The sequence below is a fragment of the Eretmochelys imbricata genome, chromosome 1, assembly GCF_965152235.1.
Source record: "Eretmochelys imbricata isolate rEreImb1 chromosome 1, rEreImb1.hap1, whole genome shotgun sequence".
In the NCBI taxonomy this organism is placed as follows: Eukaryota; Metazoa; Chordata; order Testudines; family Cheloniidae; genus Eretmochelys; species Eretmochelys imbricata.
In genome coordinates this window covers 52,776,430-52,789,261 of record NC_135572.1, presented here as the reverse complement: position 1 = coordinate 52,789,261, position 12,832 = coordinate 52,776,430, and the positions used below count along the sequence as shown (strand labels likewise).

The 12,832-nt window shown below is 40.7% G+C and overlaps 1 protein-coding gene across 10 annotated transcripts in view; it reads left to right on the top strand.

Moving 5' to 3' along the window:
* Positions 1–2,171: 2,171 nt before the first annotated feature.
* DCLK1 (doublecortin like kinase 1) overlaps positions 2,172–12,832 on the top strand; it is a 315,491-nt gene continuing 304,830 nt past the window's right edge. For 9 of the 10 annotated variants that reach the window (XM_077806475.1, XM_077806492.1, XM_077806552.1 and 6 more), the window contains exon 1: positions 2,490–2,865. In XM_077806475.1, the coding sequence (XP_077662601.1) occupies positions 2,490–2,865 (376 nt within the window). Of the gene's footprint in view, positions 2,188–2,475; positions 2,866–12,832 lie in introns of those variants that run through there. The other variant, XM_077806484.1, reaches the window with a different exon arrangement.

The window sequence follows — 12,832 nt, the reverse complement described above, 5'->3', positions numbered from 1 at the left end:
GGCCTGTGCCTTTTACATAGTAACATTTGATCAAACCAATTAATTGTCTATAATTTCATTGTCTTAGTTTGGCCTTCTGATGTGAACACATTGGAGTGTGAATGGCAGGAGCACATTGTTCTAGGGAGAATCTTATTTCCCTTTTAAAGGGGTTTAATTTGAGGCAAAAATCATTTGTGAAAGTATGGATCATTCCTCATACTATCCACTAAGACTCGAGATTACTAAAAATGAAAATTTTGTGATGTTTCTTTTACAGGGAAGGGGTGTGTGTGTATGGTTTTTTTCTTTAATTTGACTTGGTATGGACAATGAAACCACAGTAGACGTTGAGGGGGTTTTTTGGTTGTTTTTTTGTTCTTCCAACACAAAGACCACACTTTGGAAGTGAAACTGATGAGTTCTGTAAGGGGATGTTTAAATCCCAATAAATGGCTTTTATTGGAATAATAACTTAAACCCCCCCCCACACATCAAAACATGGCTGTTAATCTTGGGTTTATATTGACCTGACAGTGCCCCTTTAAATAATGTAAACTTTTATCATTCTCAGTATAATGGGGTGACAGTGAAGTGCTGGTCCAGAGAGAACTTTTCTGTTCTTTGAATGAAGTTTGTCAGGGTGGGGGCAGAGGGACTGGTCTAGAAAGGTGTTTTCCATAGTGTGTGAGTGTGGGGAGGAAGGGTGTTTTTTGTAGTACAGCAAATCTTCATATGCAGATGCAAGGCAAAGTATGTAAATATAACCAGGATCCCATGTTTGGATAATAAAATGAGTCCAGCTCTAACCAAATTCGAATAAATAACCTCCACAAGGACCCTGATCTTGCATTGGTTTTGGTACATGTTTAGTTTAAGCATATGAATAGTCCTATGAATTTGGGAGGGACTACTCACATGCTTGAGAGTTGGGCACTGGGGCACACTATTCACTTTAACATATACCGGTATAAACAAAATGGAATAGGTCCATCTCTCTGTCCTATTGAACCATTTCTCTGTTGTTGATTTGTTTTGTAACTGTCATTTAATGATCAGTGGTAATGAAACTGGTGCTTTCTATCTTGTGTTTTTTTCCTTTTTATTGGAAATCCATGACAGAGCACCCTTCTAAATTAGGTCTGTGAAACTGTGCTATAAATAAATGTACTGTGCTTTGCTTTGTGTTCTGCAGACAACTTTTACTACAAGTCTAGGGTGGCTCTTAAAACAAAATGAGACTAGTCTGTTTAAAATAACAAACCAAACAAAATCGAAGGATTTATTTATATAGAGATGAAAACTGACATAACAGTTGTAGTAACATATGTTTTTAACAAGATTAGTTCAGGATTTTTGTGTTTTAAATATATATACACACCTTGAAAAAGGGAAGTGAGTGCTACACATTCCCTTACATATAAATAAAATGGCTAAGATCTTCAAGGTATGTGCTATATTAAAAAGTTGGAATCATTCAATTAAGAACCCAGTCATCTTGGAGCCTTATTTGTGGTTGTCTCAGGTGTTTAGTATCAGTTGCTAATTCATTCAGTGTTTCTGAAGTCATCAGTCAGTTAGTGATTTATTCCAATTGGCGTTACAGATTTTTCACCAGGAAAAATGATCAGGGATGACAAATTCTTAGCACTGAGTTAAGGATATTTACTGCTTTACCCTTTTATTGTGTATATTCTGAAAGGTAGTTTGCTCAGTGGATGATATTAGTTTCAGGAGCTCCTGCTAACCATGTCTGTCTGTTCTGTGGTAATTGAGTACCTCCACCTGTTCACTGTGTGCTAAAGGTTTGGGAGTGGTGTTAACTCCAATCAGTCTAGTGTAGAACGTGGGGTGAGGTGAGATGTAATGGCTGTCTGGAGCGAGACTTTTTCGTGAATGAAAAAGTCATCACAGTCAACTCACTTGTATTAATAGTCCTAATTTCTGTTGCTAACCTACATGACTGCTTCTTTGGAAATGTTCTTAATTGGTTGTGTCACATTGGCTGGCAGTAAATATAATCCACTAAGTGGCAACTTTTTTGTGGTCAGACTTGGAATGAGCAATGCTGAGAGCATGAGTAGTTTGGTTGTCACTTTTAATAGGATTGGAAGCTTCACTTGGGTGCAAGACTAGCGAAAACCAGTTGAGCTACTGAGAAGAAGAGCAGCTGAACTTTGTACCATATATTAATGTCACATAGGCATTGTGTGTCTCCTTAATTTTTGATCAAATGCTTTTTTTTGTGTGGTGGTGATGGTTTGCTTCTTGGTATAGTATAAAGATGGCAACTAGGTTACACAGTCTACTTTTTGGTGAACAAGTTTTTTCCATGTGCTGTACAGTTATGGTTTTTAAAAAAATGTAGATTAACCTTGATCACTCTACAGGAGAGCCTCCCATAGTGTTTTATTTGTACACTGAATTCTTATGAGTTCTAATTAGGGAGTTATAAAAATACTTTATCCATTGAATTCTTTCTCTTTCTCATCCCAGATTTACCGTCAAAGATGTCCTTTGGAAGAGACATGGAGCTGGAACATTTTGATGAGCGTGATAAAGCACAGCGATATGGCAGAGGGTCACGGGTAAATGGTCTGCCTAGCCCTACCCACAGTGCCCACTGCAGCTTTTACCGAACCCGCACTCTACAAACCCTCAGTTCTGAGAAAAAAGCCAAGAAAGTTCGTTTCTATCGCAATGGAGACCGGTATTTCAAAGGGATTGTCTATGCCATCTCCCCCGACCGGTTTAGATCTTTTGAGGCCCTGTTGGCTGATCTGACCCGAACTCTGTCTGATAACGTGAATCTGCCCCAGGGCGTGAGAACAATCTACACCATTGATGGTGCCAAGAAGATTTCCACCTTGGACCAGCTAGTGGAAGGTGAATATTTAAGAAAGGCAGGGTGTAAAGTTCCTGTCTGTATCACTACTTTACTTTACTTTACTTTACCACTGTTATATTTGCATCAGTGCATGCCTAATATTTCAAATATGTTGTGAGCTTCTTCATGACAGACTTTCCACAAATATGAAGAGTACATAGTATTGTGACTCAGATTATCACATAGGCTTTTCTTTTCTCATAGGAGAGAATGTACATCTCAAACATAGCTTGAAAAGCATTACTGTCCACTTGCACTTAAAGAGGAAGCTATTTGTCTCCTTTCAGGACCATGGGTTCTATATTCCTTTCTGAAAGTGGAGAAAGGGAAAGGTCACCTCCCTCCATGGTAGCCCTCCTAAATTTCAGAGCTCTCTTATTTTGACAGTTCCTAATTGCATGTTAAAATCTTGCAGAAGGGTTCTAAACTAAACTAGATCAAGCCAATGGTACCCTTATTTATCTACTTGTTACAACAGCAGATGTCCTCAGTGATACTAAAGGCCAGTACTGATGGGGTTTAAAGAATTTATATCACTTCATAGTAAAGACCTCTAGTTGTTCCTCTCTAATAAATGTCTTGCCTTATGTGAGTGGAGAGTTACTTCTGTTAAGTAACTGGAGTTAAAGTAGGCTCTATGATAAAGGCTAATATTACTCTTCAGCTCAGTCAGGGCCCATTGTCTGAACCATTTTATTTCTCCCTACAATGCAGTGGTGATATCAAACCCATCACCAGTGGAATACACATTGTTCCCTAGTGCTAGGGAGCTCCAAATTCAGAGTCTTCTTCTAAACCAGGGCTCCCTCACCTTGAGTACAGTACACTGCCTTCAAGATACCTGCTGGCTTGCCTTTGGCTTCTTTCTCCATACAGAGAGAGTAGTTCTTAGAGTAGAATAAAGAAACAGCCTACCTGGCATCTAGTCAAGTGGAATGGAGCTCCAGTTGTAGTTCTGGAGTGTACTAGCTTTACAGAGGAAAGGATAAAACGTAATTTAATCCCCAGACATGAAACCTGCTGTCAGCCCAGCCCGTGGCCTTAACTGTATGCATGTATTTTAGCAAAACTTAAAGGTAACTATGTGGGTAGAAGGAAAGAAGAGTCCTCCAGATTTTTTTTTAAGTACTATTCTACCCTTAAACAAAAATACCTTGAGTAACCCTGCAAATTTGGTCCTGACCTATTAACCCTTACTAATGTGAGTAGTCCCATTGATTTAAGGAGGTATTTATTTGTATTGCTACAATGACTAGAGGCCCCAATGAGGTACTAAGTGTTGTACCCCACACTTGTGTGTGGTTTTTTTTTTTTAAATGTTCTTGTGACACAGAACTAACCATTTTAGCATATGATGATGAGAGGGGAACAGGTGGAGAAAAACTAATATGAGGAGGGAAAGAAGATCCTAATAAACAATGTATTTGGCATAACAAAGCAATCTTGGCACACACCATACTTAGCTGTTATCAAGGGGTTTTTGAAGGCATCACAGCAGAGAGGTCTTAAGGAAGGGTTTGAAAGAGGACAAAGTGATGAAGGAGGAATTTTTTACAGAGCTCCTCCCTGCGTAGGAGGCAGAGTGAAAGACAATGTAAAGGTGCTTGAGTGTCGGTGGCACTGCTCTCATAAGTAAGGGATTGCAGGTTCAAGCACATAACTTTGGTTTCAGTGTTTCAGATTGGACAATAGTAGACCTGTGCAGTATTTATATTATGCTGGGGGGAGTGTAACTGCCAGGAGGACGATGAAAGAAATAGCCATTGCTATCCATTCCAGGACCATGCTTCTCTTTCCTTTAAATAATTAATTGAGCTCTTCACCAGGAAGCAAATGTCCCTAATATAAATGGTAACTGTCTGGCAGCTAAAACCTGTGCAAAAGCCAGCTATCAAGGACAGAGAACATGATGCAGAGGGTATATTAAAATCAAATTACCTTGCAAATATTAACCTGATCAGCTGATGTGCTTGTCTAGTAATTTATCAGTTATTGCCAACCTGTGAAATAATGTATATGTTGTTTATTATTGGGGGGGAGGGAGAGAAGAAAAAGGAAAAAAAGAATATTTGGGGCAGACAAACCAAATGTCTTCTCTTCCTGTGCCTGCCCCTCCACCCAGTGTTGGTGTAAAGCTCAAATCTAAAGTGATATTCCTATTTCTATGTGCCACTTGTAGGACTGAAAGGAGTAAATCTTTGTGCATAATTAAAATTATGTGCTTACTCCACCCAAAAAGAGTTGGTCTGTTCTGGAGATCTGGTGCTGTGTGTACATACTTCTATAAAACTGCAAAATGGAATCCTTTGGAGATTTACAAGCCAGTCAAAACAGTGCAGAATACAGATTCACCCACTGGCTGTTAATGGAATGAGGGTTTTTTTTTTTATTTAAACCTCTTTTTTCCTTTTTAAATCTAACAGACTTTGCTAGTTTATAACAGCAATAATTAGCTTGCAGCTGCTGCTTTTTGTTTAAAGAGCTGGAAAATCACTTGGCTTTGCCAGCTCCCCATTTACATTCCTGTTCAGGCTGTTAAAATGTCAAGTGTTGCTTTGTGTTTATGATTAGATTAATGCACTCTCACTATATGTACTAACTTCATGAGATCTTTCTCACTCGGATATCTTCCTTTTTTTTTGATGATACATTTTTTGATGAGACTTTCTGAGGCTATGTCTACACTGCCACTTATGTTGGCAAAACTTACATCACTCAGGGGTGTGAATATTCCACCCCGTTGAGCAACATAAATTAAGCTGGAATAAGTGCTAGTGTGCACAGTGCTAGGTTGGTGGGAGCTTCTTCCACTGACCCGAGCTTCTGACACTCGTGAGAGGTGGGTTGGTGTTGTTTTTTTACGCTGACGGGAGGGCTCTTGCCTGTCTGCATAGAGTGTCTTCACCACATGCACTGCAGCAACACAACTGCACCAGTACAGCTGTGCTACTGCTGCATTGTAAATGTAGACATGCCCTTAGGTGCAAACCCTGTAACTAGAGATGGTTCATTCTGAAATTCAGCGTTCATTCTTTTCTCATTCTTCCCTCTCCACTGGGGAGAATGCTGCATCCTTCCCGTAGGAGTAGGGTGAGGGAGGACTTTGTCTGTTTTCCTAGGATGACTCATGAGAGGTGTTGACAGGCTCTGGAGAGAGACGCTTTGGTGGTAAGGATGTGGCTATAACGGAGCTGTGTGGGAGGTAGTCCTGAAGGAACAAATAGGATGAAAATTGGCTGCTTTGCATCAGCAGTGTTCTTTGTTGGTATGCAGGAAGCCTAATTCCAGTCAGGTGAAATTTTTTTGCCTTCCACCCCCCCCGCCCCCCCCTCCAAAAAAACCAAAAAAACACTTCAGGAGTCTTAGCTGCTTCTTCCACTAATTAAAATCTACTGGACTACTTTGAAAAATTCAACTCGAATTCCTTTGGCAGTAAGACCTATCGTATGGAAAATGCACTTGGCTTTGCTAAGGAAAGGTGCGCAGATCTTTAATGTCCCCATAATTTGCTACCTTCCCTTCTCCTTTCACCTCTTCCAGATGAAGGACTGTAACGGCTTTCAGATTTACTTTTTGCTGTCAAATCTAATCTTGTAAATAGCTTCTGAATCTTGACTTACTATACATGGATTTGGGTTCCAAAAGATGTAGTTTTTTTCATTCCTCCTGATACAAATGGAATCCATAAACTACATATTGCAAAGACTACCTCATCATAGAGATGTGGCAAGACTAAGTTATCTATTCCATATGTAACTCTCAGGAATTGGCAAATGATTAATTTATCTTGCTTTTCCATATAAACTCTAGAGATTCATAAGAGTATATTAATTAAACCCAAGAGAAAGGCGGACTAGCAGTTCCTGGCCTTAAGAACTGTTACTGTACATCTTAACTATGAACAATAATAGATTGGATTAAGCATGAAAACTTTAAAACAGGGGTTATATATTCCTCAACCTTAGCTTGTGTGGTAATAGTCCAATTACAAAAAAGAAATAAACCATGAACTCTATGGCCATGATTGTGCTTATTTTATTTGTATTCCCATAGTGCCTACAAGCCCTAGTCATTCACCAGGACCCCATTGTGCTAGGCGCTATACAACACAGAACAAAAGGACAGCCCCTGGCCCAAAGACTTTATAATCTAAGTATAGAACAAGATCCAACAGATGGATGGAGACAGAGGAGTACAAGAAAACAATGAGACAGAAGAGTCAGTTCACAAGTGTCCTAACTGTTGTGAAACTTTTTGGTAGGCCTCACATCAAAGGACGGTTTGGAAGGAGAGTAATGAGGTAGCTTTGTGCATAGTTCTGGGGAGCTCCCCCCAAGCATGGGGAGCAGTGTGGAAGAAAGAAGGAAGGTGCTTGTTTGGTAAGTGGGCAATAGAGGCTGGCATCATGGACTGCTTGGAAGCAGAAGCTCCCACTTCAATAGAGAGTGAGAGATGAGCTGTGAAGGCCTTGAGAGTGAAGACAAATAGCTGATGTTTGATGACATAGAGGGGTGACATGGCCAAAGCAACAGGCTAGGAAAGTGATCTTTGCAGTGGCATTCTGAGTGCTTGTAGATAGTGCTGTGGGCTTTAATGGGACTATACACATGAGTATAATTAAGCATATGCGTAAATGTTTGTGGAATCAGGGCTTTGAGCATCCGCAACCTTTAATATTTGGATGTCCTCCTTTCTTTGTAATTCATTCCACCTAGTGGAGGGCTACCATCATTCCTCCACACAATTATCCTGAGACTCTATTGCCTTCCCCACACATGAGGGTTAAGGGAATGGGGAAGAGGCAGCTGTCTCCTCACTGTACCAGACTTTAGGAGATCCAGCCTCATTCCCCATATTTGTTAGGAGATGTCTTCCATTAATCTACCTCCAATTCTGTTTTATTCTGGAACCCGACACCCTCTGTTGATCAATACTTGCATTGGGCATCTGCTGCCAGGAGGCACTAGCACTTTGTTTGGCTGCCACGGCCACCCGTGCCTCAAAATCCCTGCTGGCTTCACAGTTGGCTAACGGTTCCATCCCTAACAGCCAATCCTATCCACTCCCCATTCCTCAGATGCTGAACATGCAATTTCATGACAGGCAACCGTCAACCTTTCCCACGCACAAAACTTAGACACCAGCTAATTTACCCTCTTCTGGCCTTGTCCAACCACAAGGGCCAGGAAGCTCCCCTGTAAGACCCTCTGCAGTATCTCAGGCTAGGAAAAGGACCAGGCTCTACTCTAGTCCTTAACTCCACTCAATTAGAAGCTTGATGAGCAGGATAATGGACACGTTAGTCAAGAGAATATTAACATACTAGAAAAGACAAAAGGGCCACTAAAATGCAACTTTGCTCCTTTTCTTAGAATGTTCACATAAAGAATTAATGCTACCTCCTCCTAGCAGACATTTTGCCTCTTTGTGGCCATCTTTCCCAGCTCTTTTAAAGAAAACAAGCACAGCACATCACATAAGACCAGTTCTGCACTGGAAAAACTACCTTTGCTGGCAAATATAAGTGTAGACCAGTCCAATGGATAACTTTTTCTTCAGGCATAGACCAGGCATAAGTTTCTTTCTTTTTAAAGATTGCTGTCTTCTATGGCTTTGAATATTAAGATTTTTAATGTACTTGGAATAGCATAACAGCACATTAGTTTAAATGTTGAGCACTCTCAGAATTTGTAACAAGTGTTAGCTTGTGTAGTATTGAGCCAATAAGTAAACTGTACATAAAATATCACCCACTTTTTTTTTTTACCCATTTAATCCTATCTCGGGGGGGGGGGGAAGAGGAAGTCAGTGTTAAATCCTAATGTTATATTTTACCAGTTCCCTATCAAATGTTTCAAGCAGCGGAAAGTCCCCATTCTTTATTTTAGTGGCTGTTGATACTGTAAAGTCTATAGTTGAGACTTGATCAGTGACAGATGAATGAGCGTTTCATAGTGCAGTCACTTCCCTTGGGAAGCTGTTCCACAGTCTCTCATATCTTTCCTGTTATTCAGCATGCTTACTCATTACTTTAGTTCTGTCTGTCTTAATTTTGTATCAATGTAAGTTTTACCCTCTTCTGTGTTGACACCCTACAAAGGCTTGCTGATGGCTATAATTTCCTTCACTGCTCCCTCAGTTGTCATATAGCCGGGGCGTAAGATTAGGGCTAGATTGTGTCTTTTTAAGCACAATCCTAAGCAAGTCGTAGTACTTCAGCTTTATAACCCCTGGAGTAGCCCCTATGAGACATTGTGCCTCTGAGACATCTCTCTTGCACACATTTCCTCTCTGCTTCCCTTTTGCTCTGGGGTCAGATAGTCATTTGCTGTTGGCCCTTACCAAATTACAACCACTGTCTCTGTCCCCCATAAAAGGGGAAAGAGTGACTGCAACCTTATGGCTATTAATAGGCGTCCCAGCCACTGCTGCTACCTGGACATGGTGAAGCACCTAAAACTCCAGCACAACCCCCCTGATTGTGATCTTTGACAAAGTCCAAGTTGAAAGATCGGATTCATTCCATAGACCTCTGTCTCCCCCTTCCTCTTCCTTCTCCAAATCTCTTCAGTCTTGTTTGGACTGAATCCTTATCCAAGCCCCAACTTAAGGGACTTCCTCTTCTTTGGACTGAGGCTCTTATTTAAACTATGGGTAAATGTCTACACTTGCCTTATAGCAATTGTGAGTGAACCTTAACTAAGCTAACTCTCTTGTTCTGTGGCTACCAGTATAGAGTAGACGAGAGATACTGAATCTCCTCATTGGATTATGGATCCTATCTGTGAGCACTGACATAATTCCAGCACTCCATGTTAGTCACGGAAAGGCTTTTGTTTCTTTTTATTTACCTTTAATCTACCTTCTAAGGGGCGGGGGGGAAAGATTTTTAGAATGGGAAACAAAATCAAGGTGGACGTTCTTTGCATTGTGACTGGCTTCTCTTATCACAAAGGCAATTAAGATTGGAGGATTAGTCTTAACTTTGAACTTTCTGACCACTGTCAATTAGGGTCCTGATTCAGGAAAGCTAAACATGTTCTTAAGTGCTTCCATGAATAAGGATGCTTTCCTGAATTGGGGCCTCAGTGTTTAAAAGCTCACATATATGCATCACTATAAAATCAGGGTGTAGTTTACTTAGGACAGGACAAATACAAAACACTTCTCAAACATTTAATTCAGTGGCCTTTGGGAACATGTATGTGTGACTCCCATGGTTGCAAACTGACTTCCTTGGAGTTGTTCTATGGTAAATGATGATATATTTGTACTTCTCTATTGGAAACTTACCTTATTGCATCACAACTTTAAGACTACTTAAAAAATAACGTGTATCTAGTCTTCATTCTCCTCTTTAAAAGAAACAAAAAGCCATTAAAATAATGGTCCAGTTTAGGTAGAGCAAGTTATATAAATCTACATAAGCATTTAGAACCAGATGAAATCTAGGTTGTTCCCTTTTAGGAAAAGCGTACCTTAGTAGAAGGATGATATCACTGTTTGGTGCAATGCTGCAGTAAAACTGGTAGCTAAAATTGCTGGGGAAATTCTGGCACACAAGCCTGCAAAATCAGTGACTGCTTTCTCACTCTAGTTTTTGATTTTTGTTTTATAAATAGCTACTAATGCTATAATCAATCAAGAGTCAATACTTGTTTGCAGTATGACATGCTCACTCATCTGGTGCTATTCAATAGGGACCCAGTTATGCAGCTCATGCAGAATGGGCTACCCAAAGCTTTTTTGGGGAAAAAGCGGGCTGTAACAGGGTGGTTACCCACTTCTGCCCTGTGGGGCTTAAAAGCCAGCCCTGGGAGAGAGCCAGGGCTGAGGGCAAGAAAAGCTAGGCTTATTGGGGAAATGGCTGCAGCTAGGCCTATAAAGGGGCTGCTAGGCTAAAGCTTAGCTAGTCTCTCTCTGCGTTCAGAGAGGGAAGGGCCTGGCTGCAGGGACCTGAGGGAATACCTAGATTGGGGCAGGGTTGAGGGGGAAAGGCCAGGGGAGCTCCGGCCTGGAAACCCCCAGGCTCCAAGGCCTAGATTAAGGCCTATTAGGTACTGGGGTTGCCAGGGGCAGCCCATGAGTAGACAGAGGCAGCAGGTCCAAACCCCCTCACCTGTGTTGAGTGGCTGATACACTGCAGTCTGCCCCACGGAGCAGGGCTAAGTGATGACTGGCAGTAGCCAAGACTGAGGCGAGGTGGGGGTAATGGGTGGGGGTTCCCCAGGGAGGGGAGACCCTCAGGGATTGTTAGGGTTTACTGCCAGGGGGCAGCACCCCAGTGGGAGGAGGCACAGGGTACTGGGAGGGACTGGGGCCTGCAGTAAGGCGGATCACCAGACATCAAAGGGCGCTCCAGAGGCTGACGAGCTAATTTCCGAGGACAACCAGCAGGAGGTGCCGCCAGGTGAGTTCGGCTTTATTACAGGGGCAAAATCAAGCATGCTCGGTACATTAATGGTCTGTGTCTTGGGGTAGTATTAGCTGTAACAATACATAATATATTTAAGTAACCAGTTTGATATTTATCTGTAAACTAGAATGGAGGTAGCCTACCCCTTGGAAATATGACAGCATTCTAAAATATGATTTTTTTTTTCTAGACCCATTCCTCTAATTCAGTGACTACTCAGTCAGTTGCTGTGTTGCAACAACACTGTCTTAATGTAAACTTGTAACTGTTAGAGAAGCCTGTAAACTATTTTAATAAACCAAAGTAGACACACACTATTTGCTATTGATTGTGAATACTCAGAAATAAGTGGCTTTGTTAACATAAGAGGGCCTAAAATACCTTGACACCAGTTCCTGTATATCAGAAGTAAATCCAATCTACACCGTGTATTGACTTATTGCATATGTGTCTGTAAAAACAATCTTTTAAGAAATTTTGATTATATTAATAGCTGTACTTTAAAATTCTTGAAATCTATGGATGAGGTGTTTTATACAAAGAGGGAGCACTTATATAGTATTCGACCTTGCAACAATGGAACAGTTAGTGCTAAAAATATTGGTCCAGGACACTGATAAAAGAGAATGTGTCTTGTTTGATCACTCTTAGATCGTTACTATAGTTAATTGCTAAACCCTTTTGTTCTGAGGCTACCAGCTATGTACGTTCGTATTAAAGGAAGAGCTTAATTCTGCCTCCTATAAAAGTAGCAGAAGTGGGGGGTTTTTGGTCAGTCATTTCTTAACACCTAGGCTTTGCAATGACATTTTAAATGTTCTTGCAAACTTGAATCAACATCATGAATAAAATGTGATTAAATGTTTCCCTTCTCCTGCCCTCCTGGCATTTTATGGTTCAATTTAAAGGGACAATCCAGCCGCCTTAAAAGAAATTTATTTTGATTACTGTAATCTCTTTCTTGCTGGCCTTTCTGACACTCTCATTGTATCCATCTTCCTCCATAATGGCCTTTAAAATTATCTTCTTCATTTGTTCTGCTGATGCTGTTGCCTCCTCCTTTTGAGTCCCTCCACTGGCTTCACCTTGCTCTCCTCAACAAGTGTTTAACTTTTCATTGTTACCTGTTGGGCAACACACAGATCCATCCTGGCCTAGGCCTCAGGTCTTACTGCTTATCTGATCTTGCTGTTCCCGCTTCTCTACTCCTCTACGTAAGATTTGAATTCTCTTGGTTTTACCTCTTGCACTTACTTCAGTTTCAGCACTGAGGATACTAGCCAATATCCGTTCTGGCTCATGCACCGATACAGTGTTTGTGTTTCAGGGGAAATGTTTAATTCTAAACAGAAAATATTTGTAATGGTATTTTAATGGAAACGTTTCCATTGACCTTAATCAATTTTTTAACACTGTAGTTAAGCTTTGTAACTTTTGGGCCAGAAGTGTTTAACATTGTGAGATCTGTCATTTTAATTCACTCTTTCCATATTTGTTAAATTAAAGTTTTAACTTTGTTTAAAAAATGAGCCTTTGATTATTTACTATGA